The sequence below is a fragment of the Durio zibethinus genome, chromosome 8 (assembly GCF_047325235.1).
Source record: "Durio zibethinus cultivar Kanyao isolate XHJ-2024 chromosome 8, ASM4732523v1, whole genome shotgun sequence".
Classification (NCBI taxonomy): domain Eukaryota; kingdom Viridiplantae; phylum Streptophyta; class Magnoliopsida; order Malvales; family Malvaceae; genus Durio; species Durio zibethinus.
The window spans coordinates 22,293,359-22,311,759 of NC_143169.1; the positions used below are offsets into that span (position 1 = coordinate 22,293,359).

General features: G+C 32.6%; 1 protein-coding gene and 1 pseudogene across 2 annotated transcripts; both read left to right on the forward strand.

Annotated features, from left to right (window-relative positions):
- Positions 1–872: 872 nt before the first annotated feature.
- On the forward strand, positions 873–7,878 carry LOC111278980 (beta-galactosidase 1-like). The gene is made up of 19 exons (XM_022865790.2): positions 873–1,439; positions 1,694–1,789; positions 1,911–2,023; positions 2,107–2,173; positions 2,332–2,424; positions 2,600–2,743; positions 3,311–3,399; positions 3,524–3,629; positions 3,710–3,797; positions 3,976–4,094; positions 4,184–4,348; positions 4,642–4,820; positions 4,987–5,096; positions 5,506–5,615; positions 5,711–5,821; positions 5,904–6,014; positions 6,359–6,564; positions 6,649–6,985; positions 7,278–7,878. The coding sequence occupies exons 1-19, from the start codon at positions 1,257–1,259 to the stop codon at positions 7,386–7,388; spliced, it is 2,538 nt and encodes an 845-aa protein (XP_022721525.1). The 5' UTR covers positions 873–1,256; the 3' UTR covers positions 7,389–7,878.
- A 6,078-nt stretch (positions 7,879–13,956) lies between these two features.
- LOC111278982 (uncharacterized) lies at positions 13,957–18,291 on the forward strand (annotated as a pseudogene). The gene is made up of 7 exons (XR_016344051.1): positions 13,957–14,709; positions 16,124–16,176; positions 16,607–16,694; positions 16,793–16,891; positions 17,531–17,658; positions 17,744–17,831; positions 17,912–18,291. The product of XR_016344051.1 is annotated as an uncharacterized LOC111278982 (transcript).
- The last annotated feature ends 110 nt before the right edge of the window (positions 18,292–18,401 follow it).

Consider the following 18,401-nt stretch of genomic DNA (forward strand, 5'->3'; position numbering starts at 1 on the left):
TCTAAAATAAACTCTTTATGATAAAAAAGAAGGAAAAAGAAAAGTTAAATATCTTAATAGTGACTCAGTGAGTTGGGATCACCCTACCTGTCATTATTTCCCACGCGCGGTTATAGCGAGCGGAAGTGAGATGAAGTAAAAAAACTAGGATGAAGTTCATGTTCGGTTGATTAGGAACCGACCCTTCTTGGGATTGTATAGCGAATCTTTGTATTTTAGAAAAACCAAAAGAAAAAAACAGGTGTAGAAAGAAATATACCACGTTTTATGTATCGCCAAACAGACCTTTACCTTTATTACGATTTTAATACTACTAATAATCAATTAAACTATAATTAACTCACACTAATAATTTTAATGATGGGAAAATGAAAAAAAAACTTGGTATAATATAAAAAATATCTTTGAATTATAATGAAATATTAAATATAATTTAAATTTTAAAAATATTTAATATAATATTTAAATTATAATTTATTAATTAATATAATATTTAAAATTTTAATTATAATTAATATTTAAATTATATTTGAAATTTTAATTATCAATCCAATGTTTTCATTGAAATTAATAATATTAAAAATAAATATCATATTAATTCATATATTTATTAAATATTATATAAAAATTTTAAAATTAAAATAATATATTAAATATTTTATAATAATATAAAATCAATTCGTGACATTAAAAAAAAAGAAAAAAACTATGATTACCTCGTTGGATTGAAGCTCTGCGACTCAGCGTTAAGCGTAAAAAGTGAGGCGGGAGAGCGGGGTCTAAACTGAAGGTCTTCAAAAAGGGTCCCACTTTTCACTTTCAACCTCCATGCTTCTGTGTTTAAATGCAGCTGCAGAGCACCGTCACTCTTTGCAAGAATTAAAACTCTCATTTCATCTCCAAACAAACCAAATAAAGGAGAAAAAAAAAAAAAAAACCCAACAAAAGTAGCTGTAACACATTGTAATGTGTTAGGCTTTATCTTATTTTCCTCTTCACTGTCTCTACTCTCTAATCTTCCATTAGAAAAAAGGAGAGCTCAATTGGACAAACAAACACATCCGCAGCTAGCTGTTTTGTTTACTTGTCTCTCTCCCTCTCTTTTCCCTGCTCTCTTTAAAACTTTTTTTTTTCTCTATCCCTAGATAGGGAAGAATAGAATAAAGTGTACAGGAGAAAGAATATGGCAAAAAAGGGCATTGCTTTGTCTAAGCAAGAGGGTCATTTGTTCATTTAAAAAAAATTCATTTTTTGCCATGGCCATGGACTCCAACTCTAAGCTTCCCGTAATGTGGAATGCTTTGTTGGTTGTTCTGTTAGCTTTCTGGGTTTGTTCAGTTACTGGTTCTGTTTCCTATGACCGTAAAGCTATCACCATTAATGGGCAAAGAAGGATCCTCATTTCTGGATCCATTCACTACCCAAGAAGCTCACCTGAGGTGAACTTTGTACTTCATTTTTTTTCCCCAAAATGTACTTCTTGGATCTCTTTTATTTCCCCAACAGCCCAAGTTTTATAGCTTTTTTGTTGCATTTCTTCATCTGGGTGCCTCTAAAGTTTCCTTCTTTCTGTATGCATAGTTGCATGCTCGTATGTTATTCTGTTAATGTAGTACGTTTAAGTTTGCTGTAAGTTGTTTGATTCTTCAAAATAATTTTTGTTTATAAATTTGGGTCTTTTTGTTTTTTGCAGATGTGGCCAGATCTTATACAGAAGGCTAAAGAAGGAGGGCTAGACGTGATTCAGACATATGTTTTTTGGAATGGCCATGAGCCTGCTCCTGGCAAAGTAATGAAAAGCAACATTTTCCTGGGAAAAAATCCTTCTTTTTTCTTGGTTTACAGAGCTTGTAGTTTTAGTAAAAGGTATAAAAAATTTTGAATTTTCTTTCTATTTTTGGTCATTGTAGTATTACTTCGAAGGCAACTATGATTTGGTCAAATTTATTAAGCTGGTGAAGCAAGCAGGTCTCTATGTTCATCTGAGGATTGGTCCTTATGTCTGTGCTGAGTGGAACTTTGGGTAATGCTAAAATATTTTATTTTCTAAAAATATAAAGAAATTCACGATAAAGTTCAAGCAATGATTTTTATTTTATTTTTCAGGGGCTTTCCTGTTTGGCTGAAGTACATTCCAGGTATCAATTTCAGAACAAACAATGGGCCTTTCAAGGTTAGCCAATATCCCTCCGTCCATCTGTAGTTTCATTGTATTCATTTAATATTCTTTTCTAATTTAATGTTGCTAAAATTGATTTTTTCCCCCTTTGCTGTCCTGGATTTTGTTTTTGAGAAACCAATGTACTCACTCAGTAAATTGCTATGATGAAGGCTCAAATGCAAATATTTACAAAAAAGATTGTGGATATGATGAAAGATGAAAGATTGTTTGCGTCTCAAGGAGGTCCCATTATTCTATCTCAGGTAGGCAAATTGCTACATTATAGTTATAGCTAATTTCTTGATCTGGCATTTTGTTCCAAGTTTTCTCAGTTTAAGATATGGATACTGGCCCTCTGCTCTCAGTTTAATTGTCAATTCATTGGAAAACGATTATGAGCTAAGAAAAAGTTTCTTTTGTAATTCCTGCTTTTATCAGATTGAAAATGAATATGGACCTGTGGAATATGAACTCGGTGCACGGGGTAAAGCTTACAGTGACTGGGCAGTTAAAATGGCTGTGGGACTAGGCACTGGTGTCCCGTGGGTCATGTGCAAGCAAGATGATGCACCCGATCCTATTGTAAGTATACTATGCCTTTCATCTTTTTAACCATTTTTTTTAACCTTTTCTTGTTATGTTCTATATCAATCTTAATGGCCGTCATATTATGTTAAATCTTCTTTAGTGGGTTGCTGGTGAACAGTGTGTTGTCTGCTTGTTGCTCATGGTTGAAATGAATTATTATTTCTCATTGCACATGGCTCAGCTTTGCTCTTTTCCTAGTCAATTTTGTTAAAGTGCATTTTGTTCTTTTTGGACTTTCAGTTTTTGTACTCATATATTGATGACCGTATATTGATGACCGTGTTCCTTTCATCAATTATTATTGCACCCATTTGAACTTACATAGTTAGTAGTGTACTGTCGGTGAAGAATACCTCGGCTTTTCCAATGCTTGGAGATGTCAAAGCAGTAGAGCATTTCCAAGTTGTTAACCAATTACGTAGATACACAAGGATTAGATGTTTGATTGAAATTTTTGGCTATTGGAATAATCTAGTCTTATCATGTGTTTCTGTGCAAGGTGAGGTGTTGTTTTGAAATTATTCATTTTGAGTTTTCTTAATTTTTATTTTCTTCCAACAGATTAACACCTGCAATGGTTTCTACTGTGACTACTTTTCTCCCAACAAGGCCTACAAACCAAAGATGTGGACTGAAGCCTGGACAGGCTGGTAAGTTTATTTTTGCCTTTGTGAGAAATTGTCTTTTGTAGCTCTCCCTTGTTCCAAAGAACTACAACTTCACAAGAAGATACAAATTCTCCTAGCTGATGATTCATTTTGTTTGACGGTGTAGGTATACTGAGTTTGGAGGTGCAGTTCCTTACAGACCTGCTGAAGACTTGGCATTTTCAGTTGCAAGGTTTATACAGAAAGGAGGAGCGTTCATTAATTATTATATGGTAATCAAAATGTTTTTTGAATTTACCAAGTTCAATTGCTGGAAGAGTGAGTCTTTTATGCTTGTTTTTTGTTTTATCAGTATCATGGAGGAACAAATTTTGGCCGAACTGCTGGGGGTCCTTTCATTGCTACAACCTATGATTATGATGCTCCTCTTGATGAATACGGTATGCACAAAGTATCAATGTTGCATTCTTGAAGTTAGCTATGCATCATCTAGTTTCTATTTTGTACTTAGTTTGAACCAGACATTCTACGCCTTTTAGCATTCATATTGAGTGAAATTATATTTTAAGGATTAGTTCCTTGAGATTGATTTGGAGGAGACAATTTCTTGTCATGCAGGACTCTTGAGGCAACCCAAGTGGGGCCATTTGAAAGATTTGCATAGAGCAATAAAGCTCTGTGAACCAGCTTTAGTATCTGGGGATCCCACTGTGATGCGACTTGGAAACTATCAGGAGGTTAATAGGACTTATATTTCTGAGAACCTTAATCCTATTCTTGATTGGTTTGCATTTGAAACTTCTATAATTTGACTCTAAACATACAGGCTCATGTATTCAAATATAATTCCAGAGGCTGTGCCGCCTTCCTTGCAAATTACAACTCAAGATCGTTTGCAAAAGTTGCCTTTGGAAACATGCACTACAACCTGCCTCCTTGGTCTATCAGCATTCTACCTGACTGTAAGAATACTGTGTATAACACTGCAAGGGTGAGAACAAAGATTTGATAAGCTTGAAATCAGTTTTTTGTTCCTGTTTCAGCAATACTATGTGTCAAGATTGATTTCTGTCCAAGCATCTTGAAAATGAAGTTTATCAAATTTAATATCATAACATGCTATTTTTGCAATATCACCTCTTGTTTATTAATTGTATGGTTTCTGCCTTGAAGTTTTTACATAGAATAAATACAAGAGGACTTAACCAATGTTTTTTTTTTTTGTTTTCGGTTGACAGTGTGAAGTAAACATGATTTTGATATTTATAAGAAACTTCCTAACAGGTTGGTGCGCAAATTGCACGGAAGAAAATGTTTCCTGTTCCCATGCATGCAGGATTCTCTTGGCAGGCATACAATGAAGAGACAGCTTCGGATGTTGACAGTTCATTCACAATGGTCGGGTTGTTGGAGCAGATAAATACAACCAGAGATGTATCTGACTATTTGTGGTACTCAACAGAGTAAGTAGTGAATAGCAGAACCTCATTTCAATTTGCATCATCTGTCTTTATGCAACTCATTTATTGCAAAGCTTTTTTTTTCCTTGAGGAATAAAGCAAGGTTCTATTGAACTCTTTTTTATTACCAGTCTTTGACTTTCTAATGTTTTCTACGTTCTATTTACAGCATCAAGATTGACCCCAGTGAAGGATTCTTGAAGAATGGAAAATCTCCTGTTCTTACTATCTTATCAGCTGGCCATGCTTTGCATGTTTTTGTTAATGGTCAACTATCAGGTGGGCCTGTCGTTGGTTTTAGGTTGCTTTAAAACCACTTCAGATGATAGTATGGTTTAGTAATTGCTGGAGTTAGTGTTTTATGCTTATATTTTTGGCTTTTGACTTGGGTTGATGTTTTAGAACATTATCCTTGATAAAAATGGGAAAGACTAGTACGTAAATCATAATTTTTGGTCATTAGATTAGTGCACAACTTTATATTTCAATAATAAGTAAACTAAAACATGAAGAAATTGGTACTAAGTTGACAAAACACACATACGTAGAAGTTTAATGTACTTGGTTTTGCTTTTTTAAACTACCCAATGTAGGTCGATAGTACCTATGAGCTTGTGATGCCTATTTGTTAAGGATAATTAGTATTTTTTCCCTTGATATGTTTTCTTTCCCTCTAATTGGTTGTCAGGAAGTGCCTATGGAAGTCTAGAATTCCCCAAACTAACATTCAGCCAAGGCGTTAATTTGAGAGCTGGTATCAATAAAATTTCACTTCTAAGCATTGCTGTTGGTCTCCCAGTATGCTCTCTCTCTCTCTCTCTCTCTCTGATGAAAGCAGCTTCATGCCAATGGAATTCGTTTTATGAATTATAGAATTTGTGGTTTGAATGCAGAATGTTGGTCCACATTTTGAGACATGGAATGCTGGTATTCTTGGCCCAGTTACATTGAATGGTCTCAATGAGGGAAGGAGAGATCTCTCATGGCAGAAATGGTCTTACAAGGTCTTTTTCTTGAATACTAGTCTTTATTCTCAAGTTTTCTTTGATGTCCTAGAGAGTTATTTGGTTATTTATCCCCTTGCAGATTGGCCTTAAGGGAGAAGCATTGAATCTTCATTCACTAAGTGGTAGTTTCTCAGTGGAGTGGGCACACGGGTCGTTTGTGGCACGAAAGCAGCCACTGACGTGGTACAAAGTGAGTATATTAAAATACAACCAAATCATATTGCTAATAACATCAGAATCAATGAACTGTTATCTAGGGTTGCATTAGTGCAATGGTCATTGTCGCTGTTCGGTGTTTCTAAAGACCACATATGTTCCTACAAAAAATTGCATGGGAAGCATGAATATTGTTTTGGTCAATACTTGAAGCCTGGTCTGTTCGGCCCTAAAGCCAATGGTGTCCTATAGTCATTAAAAAAAAAACCAATTGTTGACGATTTTGATTGAACTGTGAACTCATAAAAATGCATAAAAATAAAATGCACCTGAATACCATCTTTAGTCAGCATTTGTTGACATTCTTTAATTTTGCAGACAACTTTCAATGCTCCAGCTGGAAATGCTCCATTGGCTTTAGATATGGGTAGTATGGGAAAAGGTCAGATTTGGATAAATGGACAGAGTATTGGACGCTACTGGCCTGCATATAAAGCATCTGGTAATTGTGGTGACTGTAATTATGCTGGAACATATAATGAGAAGAAATGTACAACTAATTGTGGAGAGGCCTCCCAAAGATGGTAAGAGTTCAAACTAATCTGCTTGACAGTTTCTCTTACAAGCATGGAATTTTTGATAGACTGACTTGTGTTATTTGTATTTAGGTATCATGTTCCTCGTTCATGGCTCAACCCAACAGGGAATTTGTTGGTTGCCTTTGAGGAATGGGGTGGAGACCCAAATGCAATTTATTTGGTTCGCAGAGAAACCGACAGTGTTTGTGCTGATATCCATGAGTGGCAACCAACCCTAATGAATTACCAGATGCAAGCCTCTGGTAAAGTCAACAAACCCCTAAAGCCAAAAGTCCATTTGGAGTGCGATGCTGGGCAGAAAATCTCGGCAGTAAAGTTTGCCAGCTTTGGAACTCCGGAAGGGGTCTGTGGAAGCTACCGCGAAGGAAGCTGTCATGCTCACCACTCTTATGATGCTTTTAATAGGGTATGTTACATTTGCCTACATTATTTCATCTTCTTTTATAGTTGGAATCGTGAATAATGAGCCAGTAACTGAGCTGTGATTACATATACACCAAAATATCTAAGTCACCTATTCCATTCCAAAATCATGTTAGTAGCAAATTTATGCTGGACAAACAACCAAGAAACTTGAAAATCTCTTGACTACTACATTTGCTGGCCAAGTTAACTTTTCCCGCTTCAACTCTTCATTTTTTCACTGCTCTTTGTTTCATTTGCTGCATGAACATTGACCTATGTCTTTGTCCTTGCAGCTTTGTGTGGGGCAGAACTTCTGCTCAGTGACTGTCGCACCTGAAATGTTTGGAGGAGATCCGTGTCCTAGTGTCATTAAGAAACTCTCTGTGGAGGTCATCTGCAGCTGATGGAACACGTCAGAAGTACATGAAATAGACGGGTCTGAATTCATTTTCTCTCAATCCAACTTGCCACTCAGCATTTTGTCTTGTCTTTTATTAAATTAAACTCACTCCAAGATCAGGACCATTTGTTTTGGCTTTTCCAGGGTGAAGTTGTACAAATACACAACACACCCTTAGCAAAAGCTCATATAGATCACGAAAATGATTGCAGATAAGCTCTATGTATATATACAATGTTTGTTTCTGCATGACATACTGAATTCAAAGAATTTGATGAAGCCAGTAGAAGCGCATTGAGACGATTGTGTATACTGAGTCCATGTGCAAATGTGTTGTTGTTTAGGATATGGAAAGCCTCTGGTTTCCAGTAAAGTCTATGCCCTGTAATCTATTTTAAGTTTTAAAGCCTCCTGGGAAGCCAATCCCTCATTTCATTATTCCTGCAAGAATAGTTTGAGAAGTTAATAAAATCAAGTCTTTCTGATTGTCTCAAGTAACTTTCTTTTCTCATTATGATCACTGATTTGATTCTTGCACTTTAATCTAAACTTTTCCTTGCTGACTGTGCTAATATCGTACGAGAATGCCTTACTGTATCTATAAAATGAACTGTGATTGACTATGATACTCTAGGAAATAGAGTTAATTATATTCAAAAACAGGTTATTGATTATTGTCTTAAGCAAAAAGCTGCTAAACAAATTAAAAACAAACTTAATGACAAGTAGTGCACTAAGATTTTAGAAAATGAATTTGAATTTGATTGTAAACAATAGACCAATCGTTTTTATAGAAAAAACAAAAGACAAAAAAGGTATATTATGAAAAAATTGAAACCTATAAATAAGTTTTCTAAAGGAAAGAAATTGGTTATTAGAAGAAAAACTTCTAATAAGAAAACAAATTATAAATGTTTAATATGTGAAGAAGAAGGTCCAATAGCACTCCACTTCCTTAAAGAAAAGGAGAAGTGCTAAAAAGGTTATTAAAACCCTTGAAAAACGAGGATCACTTCCTTAAAGAAAAGGAGAAGTGCTAAAAAGGTTATTAAAACCCTTGAAAAACGAGGATTAAGTATTTGTTTTAATAAAGAATTATCTGATGATGAAAGTTTTTATGAATTAATTTTTGAAACAGAATTAGATTCTTTTGATACTGAAACATAATATATTTTTATGATGAATATTTCATTTAACCCAGTTGAAATATCAAAAACATCTTCTGAAATATCTTCTGTTGAAACACAACAGATGACTACTTTAAGAGATGTCATAGGAGAATCTCATAATCTAACAGATGATGAGATCTAAAAAATGCAAATCATCAAAAAAGATGAGATTCAAAAATTAATGTCTGATCCTCTAATTGAAACCCAATTTGAAGACTCCATTGATAACCAAGAGTTATTAAATCAAACATTGCAAAAATTCTCTAATCCCAGTAAATATCAATTTCAATTAAGAGTACAGTGATGAATTATGCAAAATCCTTGTTAAATGAAACTTAAAATCCAAGTTATCCAAAGATTTCAACATAGACAAATGGAAGGTGAATCTTTATTCAAAGGACATATTCTTATCCAGGAGCTAATTTTCCTTCATTTGATCCACAAGCATTGGATTTAATTAAAAAATTGTCAGAAATAGAAGATATTAATCATCCTCAACATCTTTTGTTCCAATACCAAGAAGGATGAAATTTATGGAATAGATCTAGATCAAACTCCCTTCAGTCTTTCAATCCAGACGATGAAGAGCTAGCCAATCTGAATAATATCCAATAAGGATAAAGATAAGCTAGTTCAGCCATCCATCGACAATGAGCAAACAGCTCTAAAAGCAAAAGCAAGCCAATTACTACAGATGCTAATAGCTATCAATTAGACAGTAGATAAGACACTGTAGAAGTAACTATAGCTACAGTAAACAATAATCATAACTCAATCGAATTTATACTTTAACTACAGTTGTATTTTAACCTATCCAAGGTTAATTCAATTATAAATAGACCTTTTTATCTTGTAATAGGCAGAGCTAAAGGCCTCGCATCCTCTTCTTCTTTTCTCCCTTTCTCCTCTATCTACCTTTCTTTCCTTATTTCCTGGAGCTTTTCTATCTTTTTATTTTTCCTTTTTTTTTGCTTTTAGTAAATGGTATCAGAGCCTTGCAACTAAATATAGTGTGTTTGTTTTTAGAAATTTATAAAGAAAGTTCAATCCACATCTATCTTTTAAGTTTTTCTAAACTTTTACATTATGATTGTTATTTTATGTTTTAAAACCCATATATCTATTTTTCTGGTTTCTATTTGCTAGTATTTGTGCTTGGTTAAGCTATTGAATTAACTTTTTCGAACTATTGATGAAAAACAGACGATTTTAGATACCTAAAACATGGAGTCAATTGATGAATGTATAAGCCCAAAAAAATCTTACAATTATAGATTGCATATAGAACCTTCTATAAAATCTTAACCACAAGCTATAAGCCATAGTATAAATGGACTAGTAGAGTTATCTACTTCATTTTTTAAAAGGTTGTTTGTAAAAATTGAAAATATAAAATATAAAATTGATAATATTAATAAAAAAATAGAACAAAAATCACAAACCAGTGATTTAGGACCTCTTTATTATGGAAACTCCATAATGACCTTAAAAGATAATAAACCATCATTTTCTTTTATAATTCTTATTTTTTCTAAACAAGAAAAAATGGACTTTCAATGTTACAAAAATATGATTGAATATTTAAAATCCAAAATGGAAAAAACAAATGACTCAAACTAAAGAGTTGAGTATTTAAATATGATTGACTTTATGAAACACATGAAGATCTTTTCAAAAAATTTGGTTATCATTATATGTTGAATTATGACATAATAGATGAAAGCAGTGATGATGACCAAGTTAATATCTTAGTTACTAACCCAATAGTCAAAGATGAAGTTATTGTATCTAACACAGATACATAAACTAAAATTGAAACTTCTGAAACAATAGAAGAAGAAAACCCAATTCCTAGTCAACAAATAATTGACAGAGGAAAAAAAAATAAGAGAAGTTTTTAACTTAAAAACTAATGATATTTTATGTTTTCTAGATATGTTAAATCCTGAAATAGTTGAACAACATACTATTAAGGATGAAATTAAATAAACAAAACCAGGGCAAACATCCTAAAGTTCTAATTCAATCACCGTAGATTCTTTAAACAAGAGAAATGTTACAGCAGGTGGTATTTATTTAGACTTAACCAAAGTCTCTATATCTGACTATGAAAAAATCATAGAAGATCAGGCACAGTCAATGTCTATTATAGTAATTAACTACAAAGATAATTGGACCAAAGAAAACTTTTTAAATTATTTTTGTGACACCTGGCAAGGTAATGTTTTACAATTTTTAAGAAAATGAGAAAACTCTAAAATTAGTAAAACCCAAAAAGGGAATTTACTAAATCAAATTACGACAATCCCTGATTTACTCAAATATCTAACCTAGATCTTGAAAAATGAGTTTTATGGTAGAATAGATAAAGTTGATCCTAACAGTAAAGCTTAATATATTCTATCAAAACTAAAACTTTGTAAAATCAAAAACCTTGATGACTACTCAAAAAAGTATATAAGTGAATATAAAAAACTGAAGGAAGAACATTCAGCATTTTGAAAAGAGTAATATTTTCATATTTAGCATTTTGAAAAAAGTAATATTTTCATAAACTTCCCTTACCATGGGATGAATTATATTTACAAAATTATTCTACTTATTTAGAATTACATATTAAAACATCTGCTAGTTCTAATACAAGTACTAATAATTTATCTTATTATGATACTCTAAGAAATAGAGTTAATTATATTCAAAAATAGATTATTCAATATTATCTTAAGTAAAAAGCTACTAAACAGGGTAAAAGCAAACTTAGTAACAAGCAGTGCACTGAGATTTTAAAAAATGAATTTGAATTTGGCTGTAAACAATAAACTAATCATTTTTATAAAAAAAAATAAAAGACAAAAAAGGTATATTATGAAAAAATGGAAACATAAAAATAAGGTCTCTAAAAGAAATAAATTAGTTATTAGAAGAAAAACTTCTAATAAGAAAACAAATTATAAATATTTTATATGCGAATAAGAAGGTTACATAGCAATCCACTGTCCTAAAAAAAAGAGAAGTGCTAAAAAAGTTATCAAAACCCTCGAAGAATGAGGATTAAGTATTTGTTTTAGTGAAGAATTACCTGATGATGAATTTTTTTGTGAACTAATTTCTAAAACAAAATCAAATTCTTCTGATATTGAACTAAAATATATTTTTATGATAAATACTTCATCTAACCTAGCTGAAGCATCAGAAATATCTTTTAAAATATCTTCTATTGAAACACAACAGATGACTACTTTAAGAGATGTCATAGGAGAATCTTATAATCTAACAGATGATGAAATCTCAAAAATGCAAATCATAAAAAAAGATGAGGTTCAAAAATTAATGTCTAGTCCTCTGATTGAAACCCAATTTGAAGACTTCATTGATAACCAAGAGTTATTAAATTAGACATTACAAAAATTCTCTAATTCCAATAAATATCAATTTCAATAAAAAATACAGATGATGAATTATGCAAAATCCTTGTTAAATGAAACTTAAAATCCAAGTCACCCAAGGATTTCAGCACAGACAAATGGAAGGTGAATCCTTATTCAAAGGACGTATTCCTATTTAGGAGTTAATTTTCCTCCATTTGATCCAAAAGCACTAGAGTTAATTAAAAAATTATCAGAAATGGAAGATATTGATCATTCTCAACATCTTTTGTTCAATACAAAGAAAGATGGAACTTATGAAATAGATCCAAATCCAACTCCCCTCAATCTTTCAATCCAAATAAGGAAAAGCTAGCCAATCTAAATAATACCCAATAAGGATAAAGATAAGCTAGTTCAGCCATCCACCAACAATGAGCAAACAACTCTAAAAGTAAAAGCAAGTCAGCTATTACAGATGCCAACAGTTATCAATCAGACAGTAGACAATACATTGTAGAAGTAACTGTAGCTACAACAAACAATAAACATAACTCAACCAGAGTTGTATTTTAACTACAATTGTATTTTAACTTAACCAAGGTTAATTCAATTATAAATAAACCATCATATCTTGTAATAAGTAAAGCTAAAAGCCTCCTATCCTTTTCTTCTTCTCTCCCTTTCTCCTCTATCTATCTCTTTTCCTTTATTTCCTGGAGCTCTCCTATCCTTTTATTTTTCCTTTCTTGGTTTTAGTGAAGGATTATCCATTGTTGACCTATAAAGCTTTGTTAGTCATGGCGAAGCATTTTTTTTTTATTTATAAATTAGGTGAATCAATTTGATCTAAGCATCCAGTCCAGTGATCCACTCTCATACTCACATGTCAACACTAAACTTGAAAGAAAAAAAAAAACCTTTAGACTTCTTTTAAAAACTAAAATAAAAATTTAATTTCGTACAATCTCAAATATATATAAAACTATGAAAGGAGGTATCTATCAAGCCATTGGCTCAAAGCAAATTTGCTATTCCATGCTACTTGACTGCTAGAAAAAGTTTTCATTGTTTGCCCTTGAAGGTCCATCAAAGTGGAAGCATACAAAAGGTATCAAAACTTAAATAAGCTAAAGCAAAGGTGAAGAAGACTTAACTAAGGGCAACCTCATAACCACAAACCTAATACTCTTTTAAATTTGGATTTAATATCATGAATGGTCGTTAAATTATAATAAAATATTTAATATGATATTTAATTTTTAAAATTTATAATATAATATATGGATAATGTGAGTGATACTCATTCTTAACATTATTAATTTTAAATAATAATATATCATAAAACAATAATTTTTTAAATATCACATTAATTAATATATTTATGATTTAAATACACATTAAAAATTTTGAAAATTCAAACAATAAATTATAATTGAATAATCATTTATGATATTAACTCTTATTTATATTTTAAAAATTCATGTGTTAAATTAAATAGTTATTATAATTTAAAAATGATGTATAACATTAACCCTTATTTATATTAAACTAAAGTTTTTGTTGTTTTTGCACACATATCTTTGAATCTTTTCCAAATGAATTTAAATATTTGAAAATTAATTAATAACTACTTAAATAATTTAGCATGAAATCAATGAATTGTTAATTAATGATAATAAAGTCAATTTTAAAATTAAAAATTTTGAGTTGGAATCCAATAACAGAAAGATAAAAAAAAAAGAAAAAAAAAAAAACTTATCGCCTGATCTAGCACCTACCAAAACCGACACACTGACGTTGACCATATTCCTTGACCACTTGATATTTTTCCTTGATCAACGGCTTTAAAACCGCTTGCCAGATTTATCATCCCACACTGTCAAAACCCGAACATTATCGTTTAGAATAGAATAGAATCTACAAAAAAAAAAGACACTGCCTTTGCCATTGTTGTTTGTAGCAGAACTAGGAACGTAACCCACGTTGTAACCAAATATCAAACTATTTATCTCTCTGTTTCTTTTTTTGTCGTGATGACGCGTTTTAATGGCGGCTAAACCTTCAAATCTTCTTCTTCTTAGTTCTCTTTTTATCTTAACATAAAATTATAAACAACATTCTCTTCCTTTACTTTCCATTTATTTGTTGTTTGTTTATAACTTTAACCAATCCCTCCAAATGCTTTTCTTGTTCTTTCTCTTCTCTGTCGCTCTCTCTTTCTTATTCTTATTCTTATTCTTTTCATTTTACTATAAAAAAACTCCATAAACAACAACAACAACAAGAAGGAAAGTCCCAGAATGAACCGGCCCTTTTGAACCAGTCTCTCTCCGATATTGTTGATAAAAAATCCCGAACCCGGGAACACGACCCGACCCATTTGCTCTATTCGTTTCTTCTAGAGATCTTGCCTTCTGATTCTGCAAAATGGGCTGGTTTGTTTACAGGTGAAAACCAATCCAGGGAAGATACGGGTCAAGTCGGGTCGGGTCGAGAAGGGGAACTGTGTGAATCAGGTGGTGAGGACCAGAGGACAAAGAAGAAGAAGAAAAGAGGGAAGAAGAAGAGATTGGATTCCAAAGGTGAAGAAGCAAATGGGGAAGAAAGGTGTAGTTTTAGTCAGGAAGAAGAAAAGAAGAAGAAAAGGGAAGAATCGGGAGAACGCAAGCCGGAGCTGGTTTGCTTGTACCCGTTTACATCAACGAGTAGTGCAACGCAAAGGAAGATCAAGCAACAATATGATCAGCTTGTCAAGTGTCATGAAAACAAAGGATTAACATTGGTGCAGGTTGGTTCTATTTTTTTCTTTTTCCTTCTTATTATCACCTTTCAATTTTTTTACTTTTGATGGTGTTTTTATCTGTTAATTTATTTAAGGAACTAATAATAAATATTACAGAAATGAAATATTGCTATGATGAACTTACAGAAATGCTGAATGTGAGACAATGCTCTTAATTAAATTGCGAGTTAGAGTGCCTAAATCTGTTTATTTCTGAAAAAGAACTAGTTTGCTGGCATTCTTCTCTGCCAGCAGTTGGAAAGTCATAATGACTTATGTTCTCATATTGCTGGGGCTATAATCATATGGTACTAATGTGGTCCTCTTAGAAAGTTGCTACTTGCTAGTACAAGGAAATTGTAGCGAAGCTTTCATCTTTCCTGTTGAATAATAGAAAGTATGATTCTAGTTTTAAGGTCTTATAGGATTTAATTAAGGGAAACTTGAGGGTTTTGGTGAAGTTGTGGATTCAAGTTTTTACTGGCAGATTTTGGACTATTGGGAGGTAGAGCTTTCACTTGCTTCTGTAAACCATGTGCTGGAAGCATCGACGGACTCGAAATTTTATTGGCCAAATGGATATCATTGCTTTAGCAACTTTCAGGAGCCAAATACAAGAAGATTTTGGTATTCAATACAATTCTTTCCAGCTACATACGAAAGTAATTATATTATTCTGTTACTTGGAAATTGATTTGAAACACATAACTGGCATAAGATTTTTGTATTGGATTTGTCTGGTGCATTTTTGAGCAGACAGTGGGACTCAGTTGTAACATTGTTAATAAGGAATGGTAAGGCTTATAACTTGACATCAACTCAAGGCTCCCAAGTTTAAGCCTGATTCAAGCTGAGATCTTTCTTGCATCCCAACCTCATCTTTTAGACAATCATTTACTCTTAAATAAAGATACATGCTTTTCATATGACATCTGAATGATTGATTATAAATAGCTTCCCCCAGAGAAATTTAGGCTTAGTATCTAACATTGTATGCTGCATTTTAAAGTTTCAAGTACCTGTAAATGCTCCAAGAACCCTATTTTTTTATGCTCTGACAGTTACAGGGGTGTAAGAATTGGGGTTTTAAACTACTATCCAGTATTTTCTTCTTATTGTTTTATGGCATCATTGTGCAAAATATTAAATTTATACTCTCCTCTTAATGCCTTTTTTTGGTCTATTCATACTAGAAAACATGAAGCTGGCGTTAGTTTAAGTCATGCCTTTTACTTCATATTGCACACTTTAGATATCTGAATTTCTGAACAAGATTACAAATTTCCCTATAAAGTTATCTTGAAATTTGTTAGCAGTTGCATTGATAAGCTATATCTTGATCCTCCCCTGCCTCTTTTTTATTCTGGATTTTTTATTTTGAATATGCAACAATTGTAACATACTATCCTCTCGTATGTAGGTTGGAGAATTTGCTAATTGCTTGATTGAGGCCAAAAATGAGCTGCAGCACAAGTAAACTCATAGTTATTGTCATGTTTTAAGAATCTAAATCTTTGGTTTCGCTTTTCAGTTATTTCCTTTTAGCTTTGTTGTTATTGTTTTTGGAAAACATGCTGCTTAATTTTGATCTATGTGATAAGTTTGTCTGCACTTTTTCTCCCTTCCAAGTCCTTAACTACATCTACTCTGTTTGTTATGCAATTTCTAAACTGATTTTATCATCTCCCACTGACAAATTATACTGGTACTATCTATAGGAATTTCCAAAATGCTATAATATTGAAAATTTTTTCTATTTCTTTCTTCACTCCTTAAAACATGAATTTTTTGAATTTTGATACTGGCACTGGTTCTTTTGTTTTTTGCCTCATATTTTTCACCATTAATCTGTCCTTTGAATGTTGGCACGGTTGATGACTTCCTTGCTATGATCTTACTGCAGGTCTGAGGTCATCAAACGTAAGTTTACGATAACAAAGGCTCTACTATTCAAAGCAGATCGATCTTCATTTGATCGCCTGAGGCAGCAGGTGAGCAACCGTATGAGATAAACTTAAGCATCTGGCTTTAACTTGTTCTTATCATTCATCTTGATCTCCTCTAATAGTGGATAGCTTTGCATGTTTAGATATACAAGCTAGAAATGGAACAGAAGAGATTAGAAGAGGATTCATTTGTCTATAATTTGCTCCAACAGCAACTTAAACTATCACCAGCATATAAGAAGGTACAGTTTAGACCTGTATTCTGATAGTTTGTTTATTGTAAATTTTGTTAATTTGTTGGCAATCTAGTTTCTGAGTAAGGATAACAGATCTTTGTTGGGAATAAAGCTTGTTTGTATCCATCGCTCTTCTTTTGACAGTTATGTTAAGCTAGGAAGTAGGAACACCATGTTGTGTTTCATGGAAGTTTTTATCATTGCCCTTCAGTACTTAGAACTTTACAGCTATTATGATGTGGTTGAATTTGGAAGATTGATTACCTTTTGGGTTGTACATCAATTCTGTTAGATTGCAGTTTGCAACAACAGTAGACTTCACACATTTTCCAACTTAAACTTCTGTTCAAAAAGTTAAAATGTGTCGGGAATTTGTTATATATCGCGCTTCCAAATGTTGTTTCTCTGTAGTTGGAAACAACTCCAAACCCCCTCCCTACCCCAACCAACAAAAAAAAAAAATGGAAGAAAGCAAACATCCACACAGAATTAATGTTGCTTTTCTCCATAGAGCTATTACTTCTCCACGCAAATGAGTAAAAAGGATCACTGAAATATCTTTTTCCTCCCTTTGTTTTTGATCTCTTATTGCAAGTAGAAGAGATATTATTATGGTTCTGATCTCTGTCTCTCTCTATCTCTCAGATGCTTGAAATTGGTGCTTGCATGGAGTTAGAGACTAAGTCTGGTGAGCTGATGGAAGGCACAGATACTGAATTTGCTGACATTTCTTTTGAAGAGTTATTAGCTCAGGAAAAGAAAGATTCATTTTGGTTGGTTGCTCATCTTTTAAATCCTGGTTTCTAAATTTGTTGGCACCACCAATTATTCACCTTTTCATATGGATGCTCTATGCAGGCAGAAAAATGGGAAGTCAAGATTAAGCTCAAACTGATGACAATATTTTTTTCGCTAGCCGTATTCCAGAACCACACCACTTTTTGTAGTATGTATTCTTCAATACCCATCATGTTTCTTTAGGTTTTGTATCAAAATAATTGCCATAACTTGCTTTTTATTTTATAGGTTCTCCAATGGAAGCTATTCAACCCTAAAAATGGTAGAAATCTGATTATTTCACCATGTTCGGCTGAATTCTGGCCCTCTGCTAGCATTGAACACTACCTTCCAAGATCTACCAGGGGCATGCGCTGCAAATCTTTATATTTCCCTGATGTTTGTTGTGCTATACTTGATCTTGTCAAGGAGTTGTTGAGATTTGAGTAGCTTATTCTATTGCTAAAACATCTGCTTCCAGATGAAGCCTACGAATAGAAGAGGTGGTGTTATTGTAGATTTTAACAAACTTGAAAATATTACTGTTGAATATGAAGAAGATTAGTATTTAACAGAGTTGATAATTGCATTTAAAATTGAAGAGAAATTATTTCATGCACTTTTAATTAGATGATTGGCTAAGAGTTAAGCATTTTATCCTGGTTTCTAGATTTGTTGGCACCACCTGTTATTCATCTTTTCCTTTGGATGCTCTATGCAAGCAGAAAAATGGGAAATC

Bases quoted from the DNA above. Each gene is read 5' to 3' on its own strand.
- LOC111278980 (XM_022865790.2), top strand. From the start codon at position 1,257: ATGGCCATGGACTCCAACTCTAAGCTTCCCGTAATGTGGAATGCTTTG. The intron at 3,400-3,523 runs GTAAGTTTATTT...TTGACGGTGTAG, and splicing joins ACTGAAGCCTGGACAGGCTG to GTATACTGAGTTTGGAGGTG. The intron at 4,349-4,641 runs GTGAGAACAAAG...ACTTCCTAACAG, and splicing joins CTGTGTATAACACTGCAAGG to GTTGGTGCGCAAATTGCACG.